We start from the raw sequence: 27,856 nt of genomic DNA, 5'->3' as shown, positions 1-27,856 counted from the left end.
TTTGTTTATTTATATTCATTTACCTTAATAAGCGAACGCTTACTGAATATGAATACAAATAGTTTACCGAAAGCTGTATTCGCTTACACACCCCTACTAATGACTATTGTATTCACTTTCACTTTGAAACCATGGTGAGAAATGCCTTACATTTTGGTTGGGGGTTATAGTCATAGGACAGATAATTCCTTGATAACTGAAGCATTGCATTCAGGAATTAGGGTTCTTGTCAATCCTAAACCTGACCAAATCCTGAGAACAAGAAACAAGAAATCGCAAAAATGCATATAATCTTGGCTACTGTCATTCCAAACATTTCCAGTTCCAGTTACAGATACCCACCAAAACCCCAAAACATATATACAGGAAAACACAATTACTTCTCATCAGATATCAACAGATTCCACTGGTTCCCCTGCACTAGTTACTAATACTAAATCAGTTCTGCAGTGACTAAAATGATGTCTATTTCTTAGTTGTTCTGGAAACTGAGCCCCCCGCCGTCTAGCAAGAATAATAAGATCACTACTCTGATTTTCCCATTAATTTCGGTCTTGATGGCATACAATGAAACTCCTTCTCGAGCCCTACAAGAAAAATGTTCTACAAAGCCTGCAAACTCCCCGCCAAATGTGTTTTATTTACCATGGGGGAGAGAGCAAATAAGACTATAAGAGAATAACCTAAGGAAACTGACATCAAAAGTTGTATTTTCATTATCTATGTTCACCCTGATCACATAGCTTCTATGCCAGAACTCATTTTCTTCACATCAGCACTGGAACAGATAAGAATCTTTCTGACCACAGTACAGAATTCTCTGCGAAAACAATATGATAATTTTGTAAAATGATTTGATATTATAGGTTACGAAAGAAAGAAAAGAGAGAAACTCACAGCCATGGGTGATCGCCCATAAGCATCATGTCCCCCTCATCATCTGTAAAGACAATTTCCCATTTCTTCCTCGGGTGAAGCTCTCCCTGTATTTCAAACATCTCTTCGAGTTCATCTATAAGTTCATCGTATCCCTTTAGTGCTGTCAAGTCCACTGCACGACCCACTGCCACCCCTTGCATTTGAACCTTAAACGATTTCCATACGACATGAAGAAAGTTTGAGTGTCGTCATTTGTATATGTTCATAACTACTTTCTCAACTTACTGAAGCACAAAGAGTCAATACTGCCTCCACTGAGGCTCGAACCCACAACCTCCCATATGGGAGTGCAACTTGGTGCTACCAGACCACAAGGTCCTTGGCATAAACAGTTTATCTTTAAGCTTTTATACATACCTTGATGCGACTTCTAGTGGAGTAACCGAGCTTGTTTTTACCCTCCTTTGCTCGGCCAAGTGATTGTTGTTCTTGCTTCAAATCCTTGGAATGTACAGAATTGTCGGACTTTTGCTCCAAATCACCACTGCATGCTATCCTTGGAATCTCGGGGACTAAGACCACCGAGGTACTTTTCAAGTCAATACCAAACAATCTACAAGTCGAGGCAGTACCCAACTGTAGGGGCACCTGGCTCGAATAAACAGACCGAGCAGAAGCTGTTTTACTATCTTCAGTTTCATCAGCAAACACACTCAAAGAAGTTTTAACGTTAGAAGGCCAGACAGTCTCGGTGTGACTCCTTGTAGAGCAGCTGGGGCTGCCATTGAGGAGGGTGACACTTACATCTGATTGTCCTTGAGGTGTACCATTCGGTTGGGTTATATCAGATGATGCTTTTGACAAAGGTTCTAGCAAAGACAACGAGGATTGAAAGTGTCACTATAACTGAAAATTCGAGAAATCCCCGGGAAAGAGAGGGGCTCATCTTACCCAAAACAGTAGGTTTACTATGTAGGCGAGGCCTTTTGTTCTTCATTGCCACAGGTTGAGCGAGACTTGGTGGGATTGAAGGCACGAGAGGCTCAATCTCCCACGGAGAAACCCTTTCAGGTTTAGCAACAGGCGAGGGCTCATCCCATTGAACCTGGAAAAGAGAGGAGAAAAGAAAGTAAGAAAGTAATACATGGCTCTCCAAAAGAAGCCTCCAAACAATGAATACTAATTTCAACCTTCAATGATCTCCAGTCGGAGTCTTTCCACTGTGTGGAGATATCTTCAACCCCAACTATGGTTCCCATAAATCTGAATGAAAAGGCGAGAGGATAAAGAATCATCAAAAAGGGAGAACTTGCAATGAACATAAAACCGCTTATAGTTTTCCTCCTACCTTCTATCAGGCGAATCCTCTACTTCAAACCGCATCTTGAATCTCATGCCTACTGAAAATCCACGATTAATGGCTTCTTCGTATCTGTCCAAGCCTATTATGAACTGACTTGTTCTAAAAATATCGCCAAAGATACACAAAGTGTAAGAACATATGGAACCGAAAGAGTTGACATAAAGTCATGAGAAGTTAAGAACCGAGACATATATATATATATATCAAACCTCGGCTTGTAGTAGACAACAAACAGAGTTTGAGTTGTAACAGCGTGAGACGCTGTTGCAAGCACTCCTAGATGCATGCTTTGACTAGAAATAACCGATGATGGCATGGAGCTCTGTTGCGTAGCCAGACGCCTAACCCCAACTCGAAGTTCCCCATTATCTCCTCTAGAAGCACAAAGCACATTTATTGCAAGAATTGAAGAGAGGCGAGAAAGAGAGAGAGAGAGAGATGGGAGCATAAACACATACCTCAAGAACAGGAAAGAATCTCCTGCAACTAATCTCTTTGATGAGACAAAGGTACTCCATCCAGTTGTGAGCAAATGTCTTTTAGGTCGCCCTGCTTGTTCAAGAATTCAATAAATGATCACACCTCTTTCGGTTCTTTCATGGTGGTTGAAGCATAAGTCCAAAAGCATGCAAGTCTAAGAGACAATTACCTCTAAATATATGCTTAAAGTGCCATTTGACACCATGAAGATCCTTGGCTACCAAATCCTGACTCGGAGTGTCTTCATTCATGTCCTGAACAAACAACAATGGGCTCGAAACAAGTAACGAAGAATCAATGTGCTATACATACTTTAACAGCAGAGCAGGAAAGCCTACCAGGGGAGGAAGGCATTCAGTAGCGTGTCTCCTTAGAACAGAAAACCCGCCATGAGGGCTTGTATCTGATGCGGTTAGAACCTTGCAGAACGAGTGAATTTTGGGGCTTGGAGGCTCAGGGGGGCATGGATTCGGATTAGTTGCCTTCATTTGCTACAATAATCCAACCATACATGATACATATAAGTTTCCCCCAAAAGGAGGACAATATAAAGCAACTTCATATAGCTAAAACACTTTCAACAAGCAGGAGAATATAGTTAGAATGAATCAGCAAAACGCCAAAAGTAAATTATTCTTACCTCTTCTGGCATCAAAGTAATTTGGGCATAAACCTCATCAGTGTCCCGTTCAGCCTACAAACAAGAAGTCTTGCATGAACAATCTCCCAAACTATTAACTAAACAACTCAGATGCTCACACGACCAGTTCAGTTGGTTCTTGGGTAATAGATTGTGAGTTTAGATATAAGATCGAGTCCTGTCAATCAGGGGTGGACACCTTGTGGCACTAGGTCTTCCCACCTAATGGACCATTGAGTCACCGTGATTTAACCCCCACTATCTATGGGGTTGGTGTGGGGGGCTGGGTTAAGGGAATTTCGCCTTTTTGGGGAAGTTAAACAATTCAGGTTCACACAAGATTGATATAAACCAAATGTGACTTTGAAGCATTTCCCAAGAAACCAAACAGAAGCATGAACTTTGAAATGCAGGGAAAAGAGAACATTGAAACATATAACTTTGAAGAACAATAAGGTACCAGAAGGTGAATGTTTAAAACACGGCAAAGGATCTTCGACTGCAGAGGAAACATTGATATCCTCTGATCCATCGCTTGATTTGTCGATGCCTCCAACTACCAAAAAACAAGGGATCCAATACGTTACAATTTTCCAGAAATAGTAAAATACTCATATCAGGGAACCCAATAATTGAACAATGCTAAACTCTTTAGTACAAAGAAAGCACTAAAATTTAGCAGCCCGGAAAAGAATAGAAAATGCTAAATCCAAAATTGAACAGTATCAATCCTAAAATACAAAGTCAAGAAATCAACTTTAAAGCAACAATTTCAAACACAAAAAGGTTTTTTTTTAAAAAATTATATAAAATCTTACTTGTTCCATGTGACCTTGTGGAAAATAGTAAACCCATTCATCAGGTCTAGGAACATCCACCAATGGACCCGCGCAGAGCTTCCATAGATCATCATACAGATCATCCTTCCCTGAAGAAAATACCCAGAAAACATTTTCATCCCAACCAAGAAAATAAAAAGAAAAAAACAAAACAAAAAGACCTTCACCTGAGGGATTGCCATGCTGTCGCAGAGAAGAGGAAGAGGTTCTATCCACCATCATCATTGAAACAAAAAATGTTTTTATTTGAAAATTCAACAAATACCCAGAAATTCTCAAGCCGAATTCACCGCAGACTTAGCATTTATTCCATTCAATTCAATGGCAACAACCCGACAAATATTAAGAAGAACCCTCTAAACGGAGCAGCGAAAGACGCAAACTTTTCCCTCAAAATTTTGACCCTTTGCTCCCCCTTTACGTTACTACAGGCTTTCAGCTCAGCAAAGCTTGGCACCAGGCTGCAGCTTATTATAACACTGCCTTCTGTTCTGTCTCTCTCTAGAGAATCAAAGGAGGGAGAAGGGCAAAAGAGAGAAAGAAGAAGCCGCAAACGTTACAGAATCCCAAAAACAGGTTATTATACGCCTCGATTTGTTGCTTTCTCACTGAGAACGTGGTTGTCTGCTTTTTCACTGTAGTAGTAGTGTAGGGTGTAGTACTCTCCTCTCCTGTGATGTTTTTGCGCAGGTGGGTGGGAGTGGTTGTAACTTGTAACCAACCATGGTTAACTTTAACTATGGCGTACGTGTTGTTGTTAAGATGGGGACACTCTTGACGGCAAACTACACAAAGTTTTGCTAACGGCGTTAGCGCTAGTCGCATCTGTCCTTTGATTTGTCAACAACATTTATATATATATATATATAATACGGATTAAATGCAAAGGCTTCTCCATGTGAAAAATAGGGTGATATCTCAATCATTAATTAAATTCATATCAACTGTCCAAAATGAGTAAAATTTGGGGAAAAAAAATGTGGGGGTTGTTTGGTAAATTTATGTAAGTCAATGAATATTCTTCGAGTGCATAATTTTCCTTCTTCAAGTGCACATTTCCCCTTCTTCGAGTTCATAATTCTCCTTTTTCGTGTGCATAGTTTCCTTATTCCAATGCACATTGTAATGTATATATCCTTCTATATAATCTATATCTATATTCTATATATAATTAAAAGTAAAATCCTCCTTCTACCATTTTTCCGTCTAAACTAATTGTATTGGTCAAATTATTTAATTATGGTAGATAAGGGAATAATTAATTATGGTAATAGACATCCTAGAAGAATATGGAATAGAAGATCATAATAATTCATAATATTTCGTGTAATATTAATTACTCTGCCTTTTAATTATGTATAGATGTATAGAGTATGAATATAGACTAATACCCACATGGGCAGCTCAATTGATCATAAAGGTGAAAAGTTGGAAGAATTACCAGGGATTGAGTCTCACCAGCGACAGTGAGAGGGCCTTATTGGAAGAATGATTAATTAATGTGTATTCCTTGTAATTGTTAAGGAATATATATATAACTAAAATTTAATAATTATAAATTACACGCAATATTATGAATATAGAGTAAATTTAGAAATTTAGATTAACACAACTTAACATGAAAATAATAATACATAATACATGTGATAATAAGAATATCTAAAACTAATCAAATATTAATAATAAGAATAAGAATTTTAAAAGTTATTAATCGGTAATATTGCATAATTGTTAATATTCTATAAATCAGTCTATTTATATTCCCGCGGACTCCGATCCCAAGTTGTCTTCACCCAATCGTTTCAACCCGGTCGAGTTAAAGCTTGTCGAGTCATACCGAGATATCCCGACGCTGTTTTGGCACAGACTTCATACCAGCTTTTGTACGCCATTTTTATTCACGAGCTGGTTTTGTACACGTTCATGTGGAAACCATTGTTTGACTATTCTGACGAGGAAATTAAACATAATAATTAATAAATTAATTATGAAAGGACCGAATTACCCTTGAGAAAACGGCATTAGATGGCCAAGTTTAACGGAAGGACCATAGATGACTAGAAACAAAAACTAAGAGGACTAAAAGTGGTTGATTTAAAAGTTGAAGACTAAAAGTGACAGTGCCACCAAAGTCGGAGGACGTCTGTTGGTATTTACTCTCTATATATAATACAGATTAAATGCGAAAGCTTCCCAAATGAAAAATAGGGTGAGATTTCAACCATTAATTAAATCCAGATCAATTGTCCAGAATGAGTAAAATTTAGGGGGGAAAAAACGCGGGGCTATTTGGTAAAGTTATGTAAGTCAATGTATATATATATTTTTTTATTTCAAGTGCATATTTTCCATTCTTCGAGTGCATAATTTGCCCTTTTTGAGTGCATTGTTTTCTTCTTCAAGTGCACATTTTAATGTTTTTTTTTTAATTTTTACTTCAAATGCATATTTTTCTTCTTTGAGTGCATAATTTCCCTTTTTTGAGTGCATAGTTTCCTTGTTCTAGTGCACATTGTAATGTATATAATTTCTTTTTACTTCGAGTGCATAATTTTCCTTCTTTGAGTGCATAGTTTTCTTCTTCCAGTTCACATTGTTTCCCCATCGTTGGTTGTCTGTTTTAGTCTCCATAGCTAGTTGAAACCTTAATTACCAACTATTACAGGTTACTAATCAAATTTTGGCTTTGATGGCTCGATGCACGAAAATGACATATTAATGTGCTAATTTATAATTTTTAAAAATTTAATGGTCTAATTACCTTTTTATACAAAGTTCAGAAGTTTATATGACTATTTTTCTTAAAAATTATAATTTCATTTTCAATCTAATTGATATACATCACATCAATACAATTTTATTTTTTTTTAAATGGAAGTAAAAAATAAAGATTGTGTGTAATATTACTTTAGAGTTAATTATTGTAATTACTGATATTATGTAAAAATTTTAAAAAATAAATTAAATCATCAAAGTATAGCTATAATTATCAGATTCGTAAATTTTGATGGTTAATGTTTTATTTAAGATTTATACTTTCTAGAAATTATTGATCATCTTTTTTTTTAAAGGAATATTATTTTAAAATTGAAAATTCCGAAATGCCACATAAAACTTCCTAAAGACAAAAAGAAAAAAAAAACAAAAAAAAAAAAGAGGAATATCCTAAATATTGGAACCTCATATACCTAATCCTAACGTTAACGGAGCAGAGGAGGTTGTCGTTAGGGTGACGGGTTCCCGTTTTATTGGCTGTCTGTTACGCGGCAGGCAACAGGGTTGGCTCACGTAAATCCGGCAAAGAATTTTTTTATTTTTATTTTTTTTGCATTTTCTTCCCTTACGAGGTTTTAGTGTTTTTTTCCAAAAATAACTATTTCTATATTAATTATCTATTGGTGATATTTTTAATGAGTCTTCAGAAGTGGTACTACTATTCTGACCTGCCGGTGACTGTACGTTCCTCTTTCTTACAATCACAGCCATACAACTTTCCAGTCGTGTCATCATTTGCGTGGGCTCTAGCCAAGCACGTGACATCTGAGAGCTGCTAACCTAAAGTACAACACTTCCGTTCAGCAATTTTTTTTTTATTTAATCATAATTTTGTTGGATCAATAAATTAGAATCACTGCACAATGAGAATGTATCTAATAAATGGATGCTTTTAATGTTAGGTAGTTTATAAATATATTGAGAATTTTAAGTATCAGGCATGATTATCAATGGCTCAAATAATATATTGACATTGTGGAATAAAAATATTATGTTATATTAGTATGCATTCTATTACTTATTAATCAAGAATGTTGATTATTTGATGATTAATAATGGTGGTTTTATGTTTACTTATTGAAAACAATTAATCTTCTTTGTTTTGATTCATACTTTATTAGATAAATTCTTCAATTCTGAGATTGATTAATATAGGTCCTGGTTGGTAAAATGGCTGTTATTAGCTGATAGCTATTAGCTGTTAGCTGATTGTGTTAATTAGATGGTATAAATAGTTAATAACATTAGTTGATTTTAGAAAAGTGTTTGGTAAATTAGCTGTTTGCTGATAGCTATTTGGTATAATTTCTTTTCTCAAAAAGCTAATTGAAAAAGTTGCTTAGAGTACTTTTTTTAATTTTAGCCTTTTGGAGTTGCAAAAAGCTAATTAACCAAACATCTATATTGATATTTTAACTAAATCAAACAATTAATAATGGTCAAATAAGCCAAAATTAGCCTATAGGCCAATTTTTTACCAAACAGGCCCATATTAATAAGGTCAAAATTAGCCATTAAACGCAACCTGAAAATGAAATTAGGTCACTGAACGAAAAAAAAAAAAAAAGTGTAATTAAGTCACTGAACACCCCAAATGTATGCAATTTTACCGGATAGCAGGTTACCATCCATTTCGTCAAATTATCTACTTACGTGGATGGTGAATTGACATTTTTAATAATAAATTTTAAAAATAAAAATTTAAATATTAAATATTAAAAAATAAAATAAAAAGGAAAATGTAGGGGTGGCCGCCGGCCACGCCCTTCCCCCCTCCTCCTTCGTCTTCGGTTGAGACGAAGGAAGGGGGAAGGGAGTAGCGTGAGACGAAGGACCTGTCTCACGCCACCCGCCTTCCTTCGTCTCCGCCGGAGACGAAGGGCGGAGACGAAGGGCCTGTCTTCATCTCCGATCGGGGACGAAGACAAGCTCTTCGTCTCAAACCAGAGATGAAGAATCCTCTTCGTCTCCACCAGAGACGTAGGAGGATAGGGGCGGGGAAGGGGTGTTTGGTGGACACCCCGCGTTCTTTTTTTTTTTTTAATTTATTTTTAAATTAATTTTTAATTGTTATTTTTATTTTTAAAGTTTATTATTAAAAAATATTAAAAAGGCAACACAGCAAGCAACTTGATAAAATTGGTGGTAACCTGTTATCAGGTGAAATTGCATACATTTAGTGTATTCAGTAGCCTAATTGCAGTTTTTTTTTTTTGTTCAGTGACCTAATTGCATTTTCATGTTATGTTTAGTGGCCGATTTGGACCTTATTTCATTAATATATGATAATTTTAAGAAAGTTTATGTAAAATTGACTTTGGATTTCAAAAATTGGGAGATCTTCCCAAACAATAGATATTGGGGTATCAATAGATGTTCTCATACGATATTGATAATAAAGTTTTGCCTGTGACCGGTATACTAAATCAACAAATTCCTTCATGCATACAAGTTTATACTAGACAAGTTTACTAATGAACTAGTAGATGTTTGTATACTTGTCTGATATACTAATTTATTATAGGGATAAGGATTAAATAGACCCTCTAACTGTATACCAAAGTGCAATTAGTCTCTCAAAATTTTTTTTTTTTTTAAAAAAATTCAATTAGACCCTTAAACTTGTTAAAAGTGTGCAATTGACGATGTGGAATTCTGTTTTGTAAAGCGATTTGCGAATCGTGCCGCCCACACTGTTGCTTGGGAGGTCGTTTCTGAGTCAGGTTGCGGGGAGTGATTTGACATTTTCCCTTCGTTTCTTGTTGATTGTCTTGCAATGGATTTAATGAATTAAGTTTTGATCTTCAAAAGTGTGCAATTAACATTTTTAACAAGTTACCAAAAAATAACTAGTTAATTTTGGAGTAAAAGACATTTTTGGTCCTAGACTTATAGTGGCTTGGACAATTTTAGTCCTTTATAAAAAATTTGCCATTTTATGGACAGAGTTATTGTGGCAAGGACATTTTTGGTCCTCCGTCTATATTTCTGTTAGATAACCGTATGAGAGAGGGGCAATTACGTCAATTTAGGCTATCTCCTTCTATCTATTATATCTATTTGTGTTTGGCCGCTTCGATTCTCCTTCTATCTATTTGATTAGTAACCTGTTTGGCGGCTTCGATTCTCCGGCAATTTCTTCGTATAACTGCAACTTGGACTCTCCGACTCCTTCGAATTATGACCGAGAAGAAAACAAATCACACATAGATATAATAGATAGAAGGAGATAGTCTAAATTGACGTAATTACCCCTCTCTCAGACGGTTATCTAACAGAAATATAGACGGAGGACCAAAAATGTCCCCGCCACAATAACTCTGTCCATAAAATGACAAATTATTTTATAAAGGACTAAAATTGTCCAAGCCACTATAAATTTAGAACCAAAAATGTCTTTTATGCTACATTTGCATGGCATTTCATTTAAATTTTTTTTTTTTTTTTAAAAACTTAAAACAAAAGTTGCCGAATTCGCCCGTTCAACGCTGCATGACACTAGAAAAACGAAATATGACATTAAATCATATACTAAACTATGACATTTTTTATTTTCTTTGATAGTAATATACATAGTACTTAATTTGATCATGTGAAATAGACTCAACAACATGTGACTTCTTAGTACGATTTTCTCTACTCGATTATTCTTTTTAAGAGTAGCAGTTAATTTTGCTATTAATAGAGACTTACGGGGCGTTTGGTTGGAAGGAAGGAATTAACAGGACGTTTGGTTGGAGGGATTTTAAATTCTTTTCCCACTTAATTCCCACATAATTCCAAAGGCCATTAAATTCCGTAGTTTGGTTGGAGGGAATTGCAATTCCATGGAATTGCAATTCCCCCATTTTCATGGAATTAAAATCCCAGTCCCCCCCTGAGATTTTAATTCCTGGGAAAAAAAGATAGTGATGAGTCAAAATTACCCCTTCCTTTTTTAACCTAAAATTAATGTCTAATAACAATAATGGACATTTTTGACTTTATACTACTTATTCCTTTTCAACTCCCATGTATACCAAACATTGGAATTGAAATTCCCCGTAATTCTATTCCTGTCAACTAAACACTGGAATTTAAATTCCTACTTTATTCCCAGTAATTCAACTCCCATGAAATTACAATTCCTTTCCCACATAATTCCCCCCTCCAACCAAACGCCCTGTAAGGGAGAAATGAATTGTAATTCGGTGGGAAAAGAATAAGGTGGGAATAAAGTAGGAATTACAATTACATTGTTTGGTAGAGAGGAATAATGAAAATGGGAGAAGTGATATAAAGACTAAAATACACTTTGTGTAATAATATTAATAATAGCTTTGTGTAATAATATTAATAATAACATTCAAGGACAAATATGTCTTTTCCTTCTCTTTCTCTTTGCATGAATTCTTGAATTGCAATTCAATGAATTGAGGGAATTGTAATTCTCTTCAACCAAATAATATAATTTATCATTTTATTGAATTGTAATTCAATTCCAACGCAATTCATGCCAACCAAATACCCCCTTAGAGAGTGGTCCACAAGAAAAAAAAATTATATTGACAATCCATCCACGTGGCAAGAGTGGGTCACAATGTGGAAACATCATTGCACATTATTCCTGTTGGGGAGGACCAGTCAGATGTTTTTAAGTTGAAGTTTGGGGTGTGGGGGAAGACGACGTCGTACTCTTCTGCTAATCGGTAGTCGGTACACATGATAAGTCACGCCTGCATCCTTGTCTGGGGTCAAGTTAGTCAATTCTGGATTGGGTCATACACATGATAAACATATTTAATACATATATCTACAAATAATACCAAGTATTTAATTAAAGGGTTAATTTTTTAGAACCCAATAGGATAGTTCAAGCGGCAAATGAGCTCTTTTTGTGGAAAAGAATTATGGAATAACTTGGACTGCCGATTCCGGCTACTTGGACTAGCTACTTTGCCTCTCGGAGCGAACGAGAGTTAGTCAGGTGCACCTAGACCGTTAAACGGACACAGAAAGACAAAAAAAAAAAAAGGTTAATTTTTTATTTACTATTGAATTTAACGGTTGGTTAATGGTTTTCCTAATGGAGGATCAATTTTAGTATACAATCAATAGACAACGGATCAAAATAATCGATACTCTCTATGTTTAATTTACTATTTATTGGTCAAACTCATTCATTATTCTTTGCTTTTTTTCTTTTTAGTATTTTTAGTTATTTTTAATTTAATATTACTTTTAATGTAGTTTTTAAATATACTGATACTAATTTTAACATTATGAAAAATTAAATTAAAAATAATTTCAGTAAAACCTTGTTAACGGAACCAGACGCATAAAATGAGATGAAGGGAGTATCATTTAAAGTCAAGTATTCAATTAGGTAATTGTGAATAATCAAGGGATCAAATCAAGAATCAACCCTTAATTAATTACAAAATACAATAAGACAATTATGCACTAAAAAGTAATTATAAAAGCAAAAGATGTTACAGAGTATTGTTTTCCTCTTAATTTTACCTCGAACGTTTATTTCGTTATGTTACATTACTTAGTAAAAAAAAAAAAAGTTCTACTACATAGACTCTCAAAATTCTACTCCCTCATTTATACTCCTGGCAAATCAGGATTGGTTATTTTCATCATATGGGTCCACAAAAAAATGTCTACATCAAGAACATGTGAAAGAGTACAAGTTGGGAGTTTAAAATGGAAGTACACCAAGTATTTTTCAAAAAAAAAAAAAAAAAAACTATTTATGTACAGTGTTATATGTGAATTAGTTAACTTTCGCAACATTATTTTATATACTCCAAAACCTCCCATTTCAAGATTCTTCAATTCCGAAAACATTTCAATAATTATTGTATGACTTGTTATTAACTTGAGTCTTATATAAGGAACTATAGACTTAGTACAAACATGAAAACACTTGATCACTGTCTTCGCGTGTAAAATACACTATCAAAATTTCTAATATCCCTTATTAAGCAAGGAGGATAATCAAACCATAATTCTTGAGATACAAGAATATGTCAATTTTTTCATGTTGCTTTTATGAAAAATTTACAAAGAGAGTAACTAGAGATTTTTAGTATGTAAAAATTCTTTCATAAGCTCTATAGTTGCTTAGTCAAGAATTGTATATCCGAACAACATATGAAAATTCTATATATATATATATATATATATATATATATATATATATATATATATATATATTGGTTCAAACGAGAACATGTCTTCCCGTACGGATTGTACCATTAGGTATGCATAAATGCACCACACAGTGTTCGAAAATGCACCATAATGAAATGTTACAAAATGCACCACATACCAAAATGATGCACCAAATATAATGGTGTATTTTCATACACTTTATGGTGCATATATATATATATATATATATATATATATATATATATATATATATATATATTTTGACATTGCAAATTTCATCTTTTGTTTTTTTTTTTTTAATTTTTTTGTTTTTGTTTTTGTTTTTATTTTTATTTTTATTTTTTAATAACATCGTGCCCACTTCTTGTCCTTAAGCTATAATTGATGTTGAAAATTTTGTCTCTAATGTTTTTTTTTTTTTTTAAATAACGAAATGTACAACATTAATTATAACTTAGAAACAAGCTAAGAAGTGAACACCACCTACAATTTGGATAAACCTATAATTATTTTATAACTTAATGGAAAGTATAATTTTTTTTCATAATTTATAATTTAAATAATTATTTCAGCCTTACAGGAAGTGGATAACTCCTTGCACGTTTTTTTTTTGGGTATTGGTCATGGTCCTCATGGACCACATAAATTAGCTAGGTGCGAATCTTTCCGCTAAGTCGAGGTACACTCGTACAATACACACCACCTTCCATATAGACAATGGATCAGGTGCAAAAGTTCTTCCATGTGAATCATACGAATTAATCATAATTATTGATCTTATCAAAAGTAACAGTTCAGAATGAACATAAATTTTTTCTTTTAAAAAAAATAAAAGATAACACGATGGCATTACGATAATTTTACGTATTATTAAAAACTTAATTACGGTGCGTCATTTTAACACATAAGGTGCGTCATTACTAAGTTTGAAAACTTAAGGTGCGTAATAATTGTAAAGTTTAAGGTGCGCCATTTTAATACTTAAAGTGCGTCAGTTCTACACTTAAGTACATATAAGTTCTACATTTAAACTGTGTTAAGGTGAATAAGTTCAACAATGTTATGAGGAGAATGCGTCCAGCTCTTAAGAAGCGCATTTTTTTAAAAAATTTTTTATTAATTTGAACAACGGTTCATATCACACCCTATATTTCATCTGGGAGATTCTTCGCACATGAACCATCCCATATATATATATATATATATATATATATAACTGTAAACTTTTTTCCCCTTGTGACCTTTGCATATGGGAAAATAATAATTATTTTAAGTCATAGTATCATAACAAAAAATAAAAAATAAAAATAAAGTACTTGCGGAAAGTATTTATTGCTATATGACTCATATTAGTTGCGTGTAGGGTAGAAAATGGGTACAAATTTCATTAATTAGAATCAGAATACTAAATACGGAGTATCAAATAAAAAAGCTGGAGGCTAAAGAGACCATTCCATCCAACATATTAAAGAAACAAACTCCATAGTCAACACATGGGTAGTGATTTGCAAATCGCTTCACCAAAAAAAAAAAAAAAAAATTATATATATATATATATATATATATATATATATATATATATATATATATATATATATATATATATACAAATTAAAATAACTCAATTTTTTTTTTTACATTATCCCATAAAATTAAATTAAAAAATGAATCCCGACTCTATCATCCGAACAAATGTTCTTAACCACTTGTAAGGCATCAAATTGCAACGATATAATCTATTCCTTTGCATTTTATCCAATTCAAAGCCTCACATACTACTAAAGTTTCAGCCTCTCTAGGATTATATATATATATAAGTCCTTTTGATACAATAAAGTTTCCAAATTCATCTCTAAGGACACATTTGAATTCTGAAGTCCATCTTCCGACCTCCTTAATTTTTAGCTACGTCAACATTTAGGTTTAATCATCATAATCTGTTCATCATTAATAAAAGCTTCTCTCCAATCTCTCAATTAAACTCTTGCACTCTAAAAAATGGATGATTTTAAAGTATTGTTTCTTGTATTTCAAGTCTTTCATAGATCTTTTAAAAAGTAAAAACCAATAATCAATCAGTATGCCAAGAAGTGGGGAAATAAAATGAAAGCACGTGCATTACAACTCATATCGTAAAGAATCATAGATTTCTTTGAGAAAATTTTTAGGGATAAATAAGTATGAAGACAACAATTAAGACATTAATTAAACTTTACAATGCTCCAAATTAGCACTTAAACTTGTAAAAGAAAATGTAAATTAAGGCTTTTTAGTAGGTTATATTAGGTAACTCGTAAAAAAGTGTTGGTGTATTATCCATGTATAACTTTAATGTTAACATCACATCCATGAGTCAAATTAGTTTTGCCAAACTAAATAATATTTTTACAGTTGAGGTTAAAAAAAAAAAAAAAAAAAGTAGGTAGTCGTGGCTAAGCTACTAGCTTGAAATTGCTATAGAATTATTCTTATTTAAAAAAAAAAAATTGATGAGATGATACATTGAAACTACACATTTTAAAAGGATGTTTTCTTGTTTGTCTTTAGATTTTTTTTTTTTTTTTTTTTTTAAGTTTATAATTCAAAAGATTCCATATTCGTAACATGTGGTAATTATTGATTTAATTTGGAGGCAATCTGAAAAAAAAAAAAAATTCTGTTTTTTACAAATTTAAGTGAATTTAAAATTTACGAATTTAATTATTATTTTCGTATAAAATGAAATTTACTCAATCATTATCCCAAATTTTTTCATTACCTTTACAAATGGTCAACATGAGTGTATATAGCTAAGGATCGAAGTATCGAACAAATCGTGATGTAGTTTTTGTGTGTGTGTGTGTTTTTTTTTTTTTTTTGAATGACGAGTGAAACGTGTCATTAAATACTTGAGTGTGTATTAAATAAATTTCTTAATTAATAAAGGCTACAAAGAAGTAAATCAGTTCAGGTTATTCATAGGTCATAGCTAACCATTGTAATTTAATATATTGTTGTGCACACAATTATGCAATAAAGTAGAGCTTCATGTTTTGACATCTGTTTTATTGTCCTTACGGTTAAGACTTAGGACAAAAGCTCCATTAAACGTCCCTTGCTTCACCATAAGAGTTACTAATTATTATTATTATTATTATTATTATTATTATTATTATTATTATTATTATTATTATTATTATTATTGTTTTTGTTGTTGTTGTTGTTGTTGTTGTTTGTTGTTGTCTGCCATTCAAATCTACAAACCTAATCAAAGCCAATAAAATTAGGCCTCTAACGGGAACAAAAAAAAAATGTTGGAATAATTGTTGGTTGAAATGAATGGTTCATATTAGTTTGATTTTATTATTTTTTTTAAAATATTTTTTGGACTTTACCATCTATTATATCATTTACTTTTCTTAAATACCTTTGTATTCCGTCAGTGTAAACTTTAGTAACGGAATGTTTCATTAACTATTTATTATTCTTAACTTACTCATTGATTTTCATAAGGAAGGTTTTAGGTTCAAACCACATCCCAATCAAAATTTACATAATTGTTAAACATATATTATGAATATGTTAGTGTGTATTAAAAAATGTCAAACACTTATGTGAGACCGTCTCACGGGTCTCAGTCTGTGAGATGGGTCGAATCTTTGATTAATGAGGTAAAAGATTCGACCCATTAATCAAAGATCCGATCCGTCTCACTGATTGCAACCCGTGAGACGGTCTCACACAAGTGTTACCCATAAAAAATAGGGAAAATGGTCAAATAGACCCTTAAACTTTAGGCAAAAATGCAATTAGGCCTTTGAACTTTAAAAAAGTGCAAAATAACACTTGAACTTATCAAAATGAGTCAAATAAATCTGATTTATCAATAATCAACAGGTTACCGGTAATATTATCGACATTGATCGTCGTTAACCACCATTAAACATATAAAAAACAACTTCTGATGACCTTTCCACTAGAGAAGACGACCCGGGGTCATCTTTTCCACTGGAGAAGGCGACCAGGTCTGGTTGCCTTCTCCACACATATACTATGAATATGTTAGTGTGTATTAAAAAATAGCGAAAATGGTTAAATAGACCCTTGAATTTTAGGCAAAAGTGAAATTAGGCCGTTGAACTTTTAAAAAAGTGCAAATAAACACTCAAACTTATAATCAAAATGAGTCAAATAAGTCTGATTTACCGGCAACCACGGTAATATTATCGACGTTGACCGTCGTTGACTACCGCTAACCACCATTAAAAATATAAAAAAACAACTTCTGGTGACCTTTCCACCGGAGAAGACAACTGGCCGGTTGTCTTCTCCAGTTAAGCCACTTGATTTTTTTTTTTAATTTTTATTGTTGTCGAATTTTTTTTTTCGCCGAAATTATGATCGAAAATGTTGCCGGTATCTTAATCACCGGTTATTCTAGGTGAATAACCGGTTATTGGGTTTAGACGTACCAAAATAACAAGTTCAAGTGTTTAATTATAGTTTTTAAAAGTTTAAGACTTAATTACACTTTTGCCTAAAGTTCAAAGGTTTATTTGACCATTTTCCTTAAAAAAAATACAATATAAAATTTAACAGAGGACTCGGTTGAGTAAAATTATCAAAGTTGAGGACATAATTAAGCACAAAAAAGTCATTTAGAATTAAATCAATAAAATTTATTATAGTCGATGATTAAATTGGGTATTAACGGAATGGAATCCTCTCCAAAAAAAAATGGAAAAGCAAATGATGTTTGGGTTTTGGGTAGATGAAGTGGGGAATAGTTGCTCCAATCTTATTGAGACAAGGCATGCTGAATTTGTCAGCAGATAAAGTTACTGATTACACTCCTATTAACCAGGTCCCATTTCAACACATAACATGCAAAAGTCATATATTATCACAGACTCACAGTCATTTTTTAGACCTTTTTTTTTTTTTTTTTTTTTTTTTTTCTTTTGGGAGATGATGTAAAAAATTGCAACTACTATTTAATGGTGTGTTGAATATATTTTACATTGTAATTTTTGTCAGTAAATGATCACAATAAGATAAATCAATTTAGATTGCACATAACTGATGACCGATTCAAACCAAAAAGACTAATAAGTTGTTCCCGCTAGGAGTCGAACTTATAATTTTATGGTTACTAAGTTTATAAACTCGACTTACTTGGTTGGAGTTACCCCCAATTTTTTAGACTTTTGTTTCATCGTTCTCTATTTTCAAATGATGAAAAAAATATAGAATAAGGGTAATACTTGTGTGAGACAGTCTCATGGGTCTCAATCTGTGAGAAAAATCGGATCTTTGATTAATTGGTCAAATTTTTTATTAATGAATCAGATCTTTGACCTCATTAATCAAAGATTCGACACGTTTCACGGATTAAGATCCGTGAGACGGTCTCACACAAATTTTTGCCATAGAATAAATGTAATTTTTTTTTTCGGTTTCTCTCCAAAATTTTATATTTCTAGAAGGAAAAAGTGACACCTTTTAGTTCCTTTTTTTTTTTTTTTTGAAAAAAACACCTTTTAGTTCCTTAATTGTAGTCATATTATTGATTTAATTAGTCTCCCTGATATATGTATTGAATACTTGTTTTAACGTCTTTAGCAAAGTGACAGATTTCGTTTTTAAATTTTTAACAAAGTCCTAACAATTAGGGACTGAATCTATTATTTCGCTAGGAACTTAGACTAAACCACCATGAGTAACTGGGAGATTAAATTATACTACAGATACAACTAAGGGGTTAAAAAAGTCATTTTTTTTTCTTGTATAAATGTTTAAAAATAAAAGCATATTTAGGGAACAAATTATATTTTGGACAATAGTCCACCATGTGTAATATAGACTCATATCCAAATTATTTACCTACAATTAATATATTATGTACCTTTAACAAGAGATTATGTATATGTTCTAACACTATTTTAAGTTCATAATATATTAACAGTATGTAAATAAATTGAATGTATATAATATGTTAACCGTAAATATATAATATGGACTAAGAGTATCTCCAACCAACACGGCAAAATGAAAAAAAATGACATTTTTCACCTCCAATGGACACGCTAAAATGTCTTCTTTTTTTTTTTTTTTTTTTTTTTTTTTTTTTTTTTTTTTTTTTTTCGGAGTGAACAGTATTGCGCCATATTTGGCGCAGTACTATTCATCAAACAACAAAAAATAGGTTTTTAAATATCTTTTTTTTTGCCCTTATCTTTTCTATTAATTCCATTTGTATCCTTTTTGTTTAAAATTATATTTACATATTTTGTTAAATACTTAAACATAAATTGTATATTATTAAAAATAAATTATATCATTTGAAACATCTCATCAAGATAATTAAAACAAAACTAATATTGAATATAAATTAATTTAAAATTAAATTGATTACATCTAAAATTAAATTATACTAAATATTATTATTAAATCACATTTTATATTTTATATTAAATTAATTAATTAAATTCGAACTAATAAATTTTAAATTTTGAGAAACTAAATTATTTTAGTGTAGAATAACATTTGGTGTGAGAGTATTCTTTTTTATGTGACATTTGGTGGAGATTTTTGGTGTTTTAGTGAAAATTGGGTTGGAGTCTTGGGGATGGTCTGGTCTAAGGGCATCTCTGTAGCACCATAACGGCATATTCCAATTGCAAAAAACCATTTTTCCATTTTCATCTCCTCCAACCCCTGACAAAATAGCAAAAATAATGTCGAAAGTAAATAGTGTCGCGCCATATATGGCGCAACAATGTTAGTTCATCTTTGGCAAATGTGGTAGGGGTGTCAAAATTACTTTTCTACCATTGATTCTTTATACAATTCCAGATGTACTATTACTTTGTTTTATATGTATTCTTTTATTTTATTAAATTCTTAAATTTAAAATTTATATTATTAAAAATAAATTATACCATTTTAAAGATCTTATCGAGACTATTGAAACAAGGCTAATATTAAACATATATTAATTAAAAATTAAACTATTTTATATTGAAATATTAATGTTACTAAAAAGTTATTATTTACATCACACATTATATTTTATATTAAACTAATTAAATTTGAACTAATAAAATTTTAAAAATTTGAGAAACCAAATTCTGTTAGTGTAGAATAATATTTGGTGTTTTGGTGTAATGGGTTGTAAATGAATAAAATTTGGTATGAGAATATGCTAAGAATATTCGTTTTGATGTGATATTTGGCGGAGAAAACTTTGGTATTTTGGTGTTTAAATAGGTTGAAATCTTGAAGATACTCTAAAATTCAAAATACGTTACTGAGTCTTTGATTTATGATATAACAACTGTATTTAAGGAAACATTGATGGTTTAGAGTAGGGAACTATTTGCAAATAGTTGAGAATCAAAGATCCAAACCCATTAAGAAGAGGGGAGATAGATGCCCATTTTAGTAGTGAATTGAAGTACATGCTAGCTATACACACAAGCATATATAGAGTAGATGATAGATGTTTGCTGTTGCTAATATACAAAGTCAACTGGGGGGGTTGAAATGGGAAAAAGGATATGATTGGGAGAATGTTTTTTTAATGAAAGAGGATATACCTTTTGGTGGCTTTACTTAGGGACGACAAGATCAAAGATGTTCCTTTCAAAATGACTACAATTTGGCTGCAAACAAAAAAGAAAGTGGAGATTAATGATTGGTTTAACTAATGACTCCCCCCATGTGGAAACCAATTTGGTGGATGTTCCTTGGCTGCCCTTACTCACCTTAACATATTTTTCCACCCCAACACTGGCCCATGTGTTTTTATACTTTTTTATAAGTTTTAGATCTGAAAATTTTACGATATTATAATAGAGATAGATTGGATAGAGTATAACTTGCAATGTAAAATGAACAACTTTACAAAGCACACAACATTGTAACTCACATTATTGTAAAATTTTATGTGTAAGGCAAATATCTTCTTTCATACTTAGAACATGCAATACTTTTACAATTGTCATCATAATATAGGTTTAATCTAGTAATTAGTCTCTAAATTCTTAATGAAATGGTAAATTTTGTCCCTTATGTTGGGTCTTTAATTTGTTGTAAATCATAGAGATTCAATCCGTCATTTCGTTAAGAATCTAAAGACTAAAATTATATCATAAATAATTGAGATATTAAATTGAAATTATAATTACAATTGAAGAACTAATGGGTTTGTTTGGTTCACGGAATAGGCCTGGAATGACATAGCATTCCCAGTAATAGACCTATTCCCTCTGTTTGGTAACCACTTGTATTCCCAGGAACATTGTTCCCGGGAATGACCTATTCCCCTTGCAAGGGGAATAGAGATTCCGGGGGGAGGGGGGGGGGGGGGGGGGGGCGCTGGTATTAGGCTATTCCTGAATTCTCAGGAATAGCCTAAAGTTTCTATTTCCTATTTTACCCCCAAATTAAATTTATTTTTTTTTTATTTCACCACTGCCACCACAACCACCATCGTCACCGCCACCACCATCACCACCACCGCCACAGCTGCAGCCGTCGTCACCACCACCAGCGCTACCACCCTACCACAGCCACCACCACCCCATCACCACCACCACTACCGCCGCCGCCACCGCCAACACCACAGCCACCATCGCCACCATCACATATTTTTATAAGGGTATTTATGCCTTTTAAAACATATTTCATTTCTATTCCATAAATCAACCAAACACTGTAATATAATTTCTAAAGTCTATTCCTTCCGCGAACCAAATAATAGAATACAATTCATATTCTATTCCTGATAGAATAGCATTCCTATTACCTCAAAATTCATTTCGTGAATCACGTGCAGTAAAAGTATTATTTTTAAAATATTATATCATACTTTGTCGTTTTGAATTATTGTACCTTCTCTTTTTAATTTTTTTTAAAACAAAGTACAACTTTGTTCAAACAAAATGTAAAAAAATAAAAAATAAAAATTAAACCACTATATAACTATCATTAAAAATTTAAAGTATGTACAATACTAAATAAAAAAAATTTAATTTAATGGTAAATTAAGCACTTTCAGAGTCAGATTCCTAACCATAGTAAAAAGAAGAGTTGAATCCATATACAAGGGATCTTGGAACCTCCTAAAAGTCATTATCATCTTTTCACATAAATCAATGATTATTTGTTTAGGAATTACTAAAATTAGAATATATTAAAATATAAAACATTAGAAAAAGGTGTGTGAATAGGATAAGGGTCCTACTTGTTGGACATCTCCATTCTCCAGGCTGTGACCTTTTGACCTACACAAAGACTTTCCTACAAACCAGTACAGATTGCCTCTTTTGGTAGGGGATATGTGTCACAGCCCATTAAGTTTAAGATCCAGTGGATCACTTATATAAACCCTTATTCTTTAGTTTTATCCATCACTTATTTTTTATTTTTTATTTTTGAACCCAAAAACAAGAAGCATATATTAAATAAAGTCTGAAGACAAAATATTACAAAGATAATGGGGAGGGTTGTCAAACCACTCTGTACAACCAGACGTAGAAATGGACTGCTTAAAAAAAAAATGGAAGCTTTGACCAAAGGCCTAATACAGACAAGACTTGAAAGAGTTTTGTATATGTTAAGGTTGTTCATGGCTTGAAGGGTCCAAACACAATCACTGAGTTATGCCCACCAAAACCAAATGAGTTGGAAATAGCTGCCAATAAGGACAAGACAAGAACTTAATTTATCCATCATTTGACTGAATCTTTAACTCGAAATAATTTATAGTAATGACAGTTACGTACCAACGTTAACTTGGTGTTGTTTCTTGACATTTGGAACGGTGTCGATTGTAACTTCTGGCTCCAAATTCTACTCATATCAAAATTTTAGGAGTACAAACAATAGGAAATTAATTAAGAAGACCAAAAAGAAAAGAAAAATTAAAGTTTGCAATGATATGGAGAATGGAGGTGAGTAGTACATATTGGTTAATAGTTGGGTGTAACCATCCTGTGGTGATTGCCTTGATGGTTGCAATAGCTTCAAGCCCACCAGAAGCCCCAAGTCCATGACCAATCAGTGACTGAAACCAACAAAACCCAAAACTTAGTGACTGAAATCTATTTTTAATTCTTGTAATGCATTTATAATGTTTGTTAAATGAGAAATTGAGAATTGCAACCCTTCCGCACAAAAGGCAAAATTCTCTCGTCCCCAAAGTCCTAATAGAATAGTGGATGGATAAATCAGAGTAACTTTCAGCACTCCATTAAATGATTGGTGCCTATAAAGAGCCACCACATTAGATGTAACTCCCATACTGTGACTGCTATAAAATTTTTGAAACATCCATTTCTAACTAACCTTGGTTCCATTCATTTTGATCTCACTTGTATCCTTGAACACCTTCTTAATAGCATTAACCTCAACTATGTCTCCAGCAACGGTTGATGTTGCATGAGCATTGATGTAGTTCACCTATTAATGACACCATGTCCAAACACACACAATCAGACTAAAACAAACAGTACAACATATAAAAACCATTTACCTCTTCAGGAGAAACACCAGCATCTTCCAAGCTCTTGGTTATGCAAGATGAAACACCAAGACCATCTGTCCGAGGTTCCGTCATGTGATGAGCATCACACGTTGTCGCCCCTCCCAAGTACTCTGCAATAACATTAGCCCCTCGTTTCATCGCATGATCCAATCTCTCCATAACCTGCAGTTTGTGCACAACACCAACTAATTGAAAGATGTGTTTTGTTTCAACTGAAAATTTAACAGTAAGGGGGTGTGCAGTAGGCAGGAATTGTAATTCCATTCCTACCAAACTCCAGTGAATTACAATTTCATATTTTGATTGGAGGTAATTGCGATTCTCTCCAATCATGAAATTTCGAGGTGAATTACTATTTTGCCCTTGTTGTTATTATTACAACATCACTAATACAAGGGTATTTTAGTCTTTATTCATTTCTCCCCTTACAACTTTTCGTTCCTGTCTACCAAACAAGGTAATTTGAATTCTCATTTATTCTTTTCACACGGAATTACCCTCCTTCCAACTAAAAACATGTTAGAAATTCAGCTAATTGAAAGATGTGTTTCGTTTTAACTAAAAGTTTAAAAGTCAGAATTTAGGTACCAGAACCCCACAGCCTTCTCCTATGACGAAACCATCCCGGTCCTTATCCCACGGCCTGGAAGCCCTTTCAGGCTCGTGGTTTCTCTGAGACAAAGCACGGCAAGCTATGAAGCCGCCAACTCCGGTGGTTGTAATGCCGGCTTCTGTTCCCCCGGCGATCATGATATCCGCTTCGCCCTGCCTGATGTGATTTGCTGCAGAGTAGAAGCAGTAGTTTGCGGTTGCACAAGCTGTGGAAATGGAGTATGTTGGCCCCATCAAACCAGCTTCTATGGCTAACAATGCAGACCCCATGTTAGTGATGGAATATGGGATGAAAAATGGGGTTATTTTCTTGTATCCACTTTGAACCAAGGTTGTCACCCCATTCCCAAACACACCCAACCCTCCAAACCCTGATCCAATCACTGCACCTATTCTTGTTTTGTCCATCTGCAACATAAACCAAACAAAGAATACATTTACTTGTAGATTGAGAAAACAAAGAATGGGTCGTAGCTCAGTTAGTTTTTGAGTGGCAGATTGTGGGCAAGAACAAAAACCGAGCCCTGACTATAGTGTGCTAGTGTGGGAGTTATACCGAATATGGTGAGCTCTTTGCGGGCACCAAACACTAGTCCTTCCACCTAATGTCTTATTGACTCATTGTGATTTACCACCTCCACAAATCTTGTCTTATTAGGATGTGAGGGCTGAACTCCCAGTAGGAGTGGAGTTTGGTCGTAGCTCAGTCCGTTTTTGGGTGGCAGATTGTGGGCAAGAACAGAAGATCGAGCTCTAACTGCAGTTTGCTAGTGTGGAATTGAAGTTACACCGAATGTGGTGAGCTCTTTGCGAGCATCAGACACTAGTCCTCCCACCTAATGTCCTATTGAGTGATCCTGATTTATCATCTCCACAAATCCTGTTTTGCTACGATGTGAGGGCCGGGGTGAGGGTTGGACTCTCAGCAAGAGTGTAGTTTGAGCCGGTCAGCTATGGACAACGTATGCTGGTTTAGCTAAAGTCAGGGTCTGCCCAGTGTACACACTCGAATAGTAAAAAAACAATGAAAAACTGGGAATCGAAGTAAACGCAGACTAAAAGTGAAGGTGAGGCTCACATTGTTGAGAACTTCTTTGCCCAGGTTAGCATCATTAAGTGCCTTCTTGCCTGCAACAAGACAGTATCTCCAGCTATGGTCTAGACGGCGATCATTCTTGGCATCAATGTAGCCTTCTGAGGTGAAGCCATGAATCTGGCCGGCAAACCGAACAGAGAAATCTGAGGCATCAAACCTATCTATTAGGCTGATTCCACTGCGCCCCTCCAGGAGATTATTGTAGAATGTCTCAACGTCACTTCCAAACACCGAAACAAGCCCCATCCCAGTTATCACAACCCTTTTCTTGGGATCACTTTGACGCTTTGGAGCAGAAACAGCTGGAGATATCATGCACTTGATTCTTCTGCATTTTTTTGCAGCTAAAAACAATGGCAACTTTTAATCAGAATTCCAGCGACCACTTCTCTGTAATGCTTAGCATACCAAGAAACCAGCCTGCTTTTCACTATCTCTTCATCAAGAAATGAACTAAAGTTGCATATATGGAAGTTCATCACAATATTTTTTTTTTTAAGGCAAAATCTTTTAGTTATACACTTCTTCTCCTAAAATGTTGAATTCTCAACCCAAAGGGCCCCACACCCGGACCGACAGAGCATTTAGAATGATGTAAATTATAAGTTACATGTGATCATCTTTTTAACTTCTAAGTTATGCGCAAAATAGTGAATTTAGTCTCTGAAGGATCAAATTTGTCACTTTATTAAGTCACATATTGATAGCAAAAATAGTCATTGAAGGACTAAAATTAACTCTATGACTAAGACATAATTCAATGACAAAAAAAATGTAATTTTCTCTATTTTTTTTAGGTGATTAAGGAAATCCACAACCACTACTCAAAGGTGTGTATGGAATAGATCCCGTCGCCTTGTGATTTTAGCAGGCAAAGGACTAATTTAAGGACCATAAGTAGATAAACCATCATAGGTTGTCCATAACTGACACATTCAAACCAAGCTGATCAATAGACCACTCTCTTAGAGTCGAACTTGTAATATTGTGAACTGAAGCGCCAAATTTGAGGAAAGTTTAACAACTAATTAACAACAAACATGAAACTTATGTGTTACAAATGATAAAAGTATTTTACCTTGAGCCTTGTAGGCAACAGAATCAGGTTGATTTTGCATGGTTTCAACTGGTTTAAGCCCACTGTACTGTAAAAGGGAAGCACCATTTTTGGATGATTCTTTGCTCTTGAAGATCAAACCAGAAGAAGGTGCAATGCTTGCCATTTTTCTATAGTTCCTTTAATTTTCTGAAAAAAAGATTTAGTGGCAACTATATAGAATAGGGAAAGTGATGCAAAGCCAAAGCTCACTCTGGGTATCTAGAGAAATTAATTTTTGTTTTGGGTAAAAATGTGGGGTTTTTAAAAATAAAATATTAATCCTGCCAACTTTTTGTGTAATATAAATTAGGGAAGATGAATGCCTTACATTTACATTTATTTCTTGCGGGTTTGGGAATTTTGTTTAGGGAACACACGTCTCGCGTTTGTAAGGACAGTTAAGCTAACCTCAAACAACATTATATGTTTGTACCCCATTTTTATTAGGTTTTTCAGTTGATGGGCCGGGTTAGTTTCTTGAAATTCTTTCATTTATTATAATCATAATTGGGCTTTATATTTGTTTTAATTGTAATGTGTATTTTGTAACTATCTTGATAAAATATTTCATCATTTTGAGAAAAAAAAAAAAAAAAGTTAATAGGAATTAATGTTATCTGTAATACCATACTTAATACAAATTGAGTTTATTGGCCTCATTATCCTCTAAATCAAGCACAATATTTCATTATGAGTCTCTCACTTTTCCTTATTGTAAATGAACAACGAAAAGAAATGTAACAATATTGCCCCCTCAAATTCCACGTTCTTAAACCTGTCACCCTCCCCTCTTTCTTCTCCGCTCTTTCAAAATATTTTAAAACCTCTATAATTTTCTCCACGCCTCTACTAGGGACGGATCTAGAAAATTGATTTAGTGTGGGGGGAAATAAAAAATTTATGATAAAATATGAAATGGTTGAAATAAATTGTATACCATCTTTATTAATATAATATTTATAAATACTTCTTATTTTAATTAGATCAAATCTAAGTATTTCTAGAAAAATTTAAATACGATGATGTACATTTAAAACTTTTAGATTACATTGACTAGATAGTTCATAACATTTAATTTAAAAAAAAAAAAATTAATAATTGAATTTCAAGACATATTCCGTGTCAATTAATTAATTACTTGATATAATCTTTATCACATGTAATGTTGGAAAAATAGTATTAAAATAACATGTTAAGTGGCTATTTTGTGGTACAATTATCAGTGGGGTCCACTTCCGATTTGGGTCAGGTCAAAGTGGATTCGAGTTCTTCGTAGTGAGACGAAGAGATTGATATATTGTACGCTCAAAACGGATAATGGGTGAATGAGATAATGATTCTCAAAGTAGACCCATTTGAGTTGGAAAATGAAGGGAAAAAGTG

General features: G+C 33.3%; 2 protein-coding genes across 5 annotated transcripts; both read right to left on the bottom strand.

Moving 5' to 3' along the window:
- Nucleotides 1-263: 263 nt before the first annotated feature.
- On the bottom strand, nt 264-22,278 carry LOC109165583 (auxin response factor 9-like). 4 transcript variants are annotated; one of them, XM_019314418.1, is made up of 15 exons: nt 22,268-22,278; nt 4,369-4,680; nt 4,181-4,290; nt 3,823-3,918; nt 3,363-3,416; nt 3,061-3,213; nt 2,892-2,976; nt 2,701-2,791; nt 2,452-2,616; nt 2,228-2,341; nt 2,070-2,142; nt 1,831-1,984; nt 1,297-1,748; nt 898-1,085; nt 264-820 (listed from the first exon to the last, which is right to left on the bottom strand). In XM_019314418.1, exons 2-15 carry the CDS (start codon nt 4,424-4,426, stop codon nt 736-738), a joined length of 1,878 nt encoding a protein of 625 aa, XP_019169963.1. In that variant the 5' UTR covers nt 4,427-4,680; nt 22,268-22,278; the 3' UTR covers nt 264-735. The 4 variants fall into 4 exon arrangements, with proteins under 4 accessions (XP_019169963.1, XP_019169964.1, XP_019169965.1 ...); XM_019314419.1 differs by lacking the exon at nt 22,268-22,278 and having other exon boundaries at nt 264-645; nt 698-820; nt 4,369-4,885; XM_019314420.1 differs by lacking the exon at nt 22,268-22,278 and having other exon boundaries at nt 1,297-1,545; nt 1,615-1,748; nt 4,369-4,885.
- A 392-nt stretch (nt 22,279-22,670) lies between these two features.
- LOC109164929 (3-oxoacyl-[acyl-carrier-protein] synthase I, chloroplastic-like) lies at nt 22,671-26,735 on the bottom strand. Its single transcript, XM_019313488.1, has 8 exons — nt 26,453-26,735; nt 25,357-25,718; nt 24,255-24,686; nt 23,655-23,828; nt 23,468-23,581; nt 23,085-23,186; nt 22,906-22,972; nt 22,671-22,814 (listed from the first exon to the last, which is right to left on the bottom strand). Exons 1-8 carry the CDS (start codon nt 26,595-26,597, stop codon nt 22,747-22,749), a joined length of 1,464 nt encoding a protein of 487 aa, XP_019169033.1. The 5' UTR covers nt 26,598-26,735; the 3' UTR covers nt 22,671-22,746.
- Nucleotides 26,736-27,856: the final 1,121 nt, after the last annotated feature.

Source organism: Ipomoea nil, unplaced genomic scaffold, assembly GCF_001879475.1.
Source record: "Ipomoea nil cultivar Tokyo-kokei standard unplaced genomic scaffold, Asagao_1.1 scaffold3069, whole genome shotgun sequence".
Classification (NCBI taxonomy): Eukaryota; Viridiplantae; Streptophyta; class Magnoliopsida; order Solanales; family Convolvulaceae; genus Ipomoea; species Ipomoea nil.
The sequence above is the reverse complement of the archived record's forward strand: the minus strand, read 5'-3'. Positions and strand labels throughout refer to the sequence as shown.

Excerpts from the sequence above, each read along its gene's own strand:
- LOC109165583 (XM_019314418.1), bottom strand. The coding sequence starts at position 4,426 with ATGATGATGGTGGATAGAACCTCTTCCTCTTCTCTGCGACAGCATGGC. Across the intron at positions 2,792-2,891 it reads CTTTAAGCATATATTTAGAG|GGCGACCTAAAAGACATTTG; the intron begins GTAATTGTCTCT and ends TTGAACAAGCAG. Across the intron at positions 1,985-2,069 it reads CCGACTGGAGATCATTGAAG|GTTCAATGGGATGAGCCCTC; the intron begins GTTGAAATTAGT and ends TCTCTTTTCCAG.
- LOC109164929 (XM_019313488.1), bottom strand. The coding sequence starts at position 26,597 with ATGGCAAGCATTGCACCTTCTTCTGGTTTGATCTTCAAGAGCAAAGAA. Across the intron at positions 23,187-23,467 it reads TCAAAATGAATGGAACCAAG|TCACTGATTGGTCATGGACT; the intron begins GTTAGTTAGAAA and ends TGTTGGTTTCAG. Across the intron at positions 22,815-22,905 it reads ACAACACCAAGTTAACGTTG|CTATTTCCAACTCATTTGGT; the intron begins GTACGTAACTGT and ends CCTTATTGGCAG.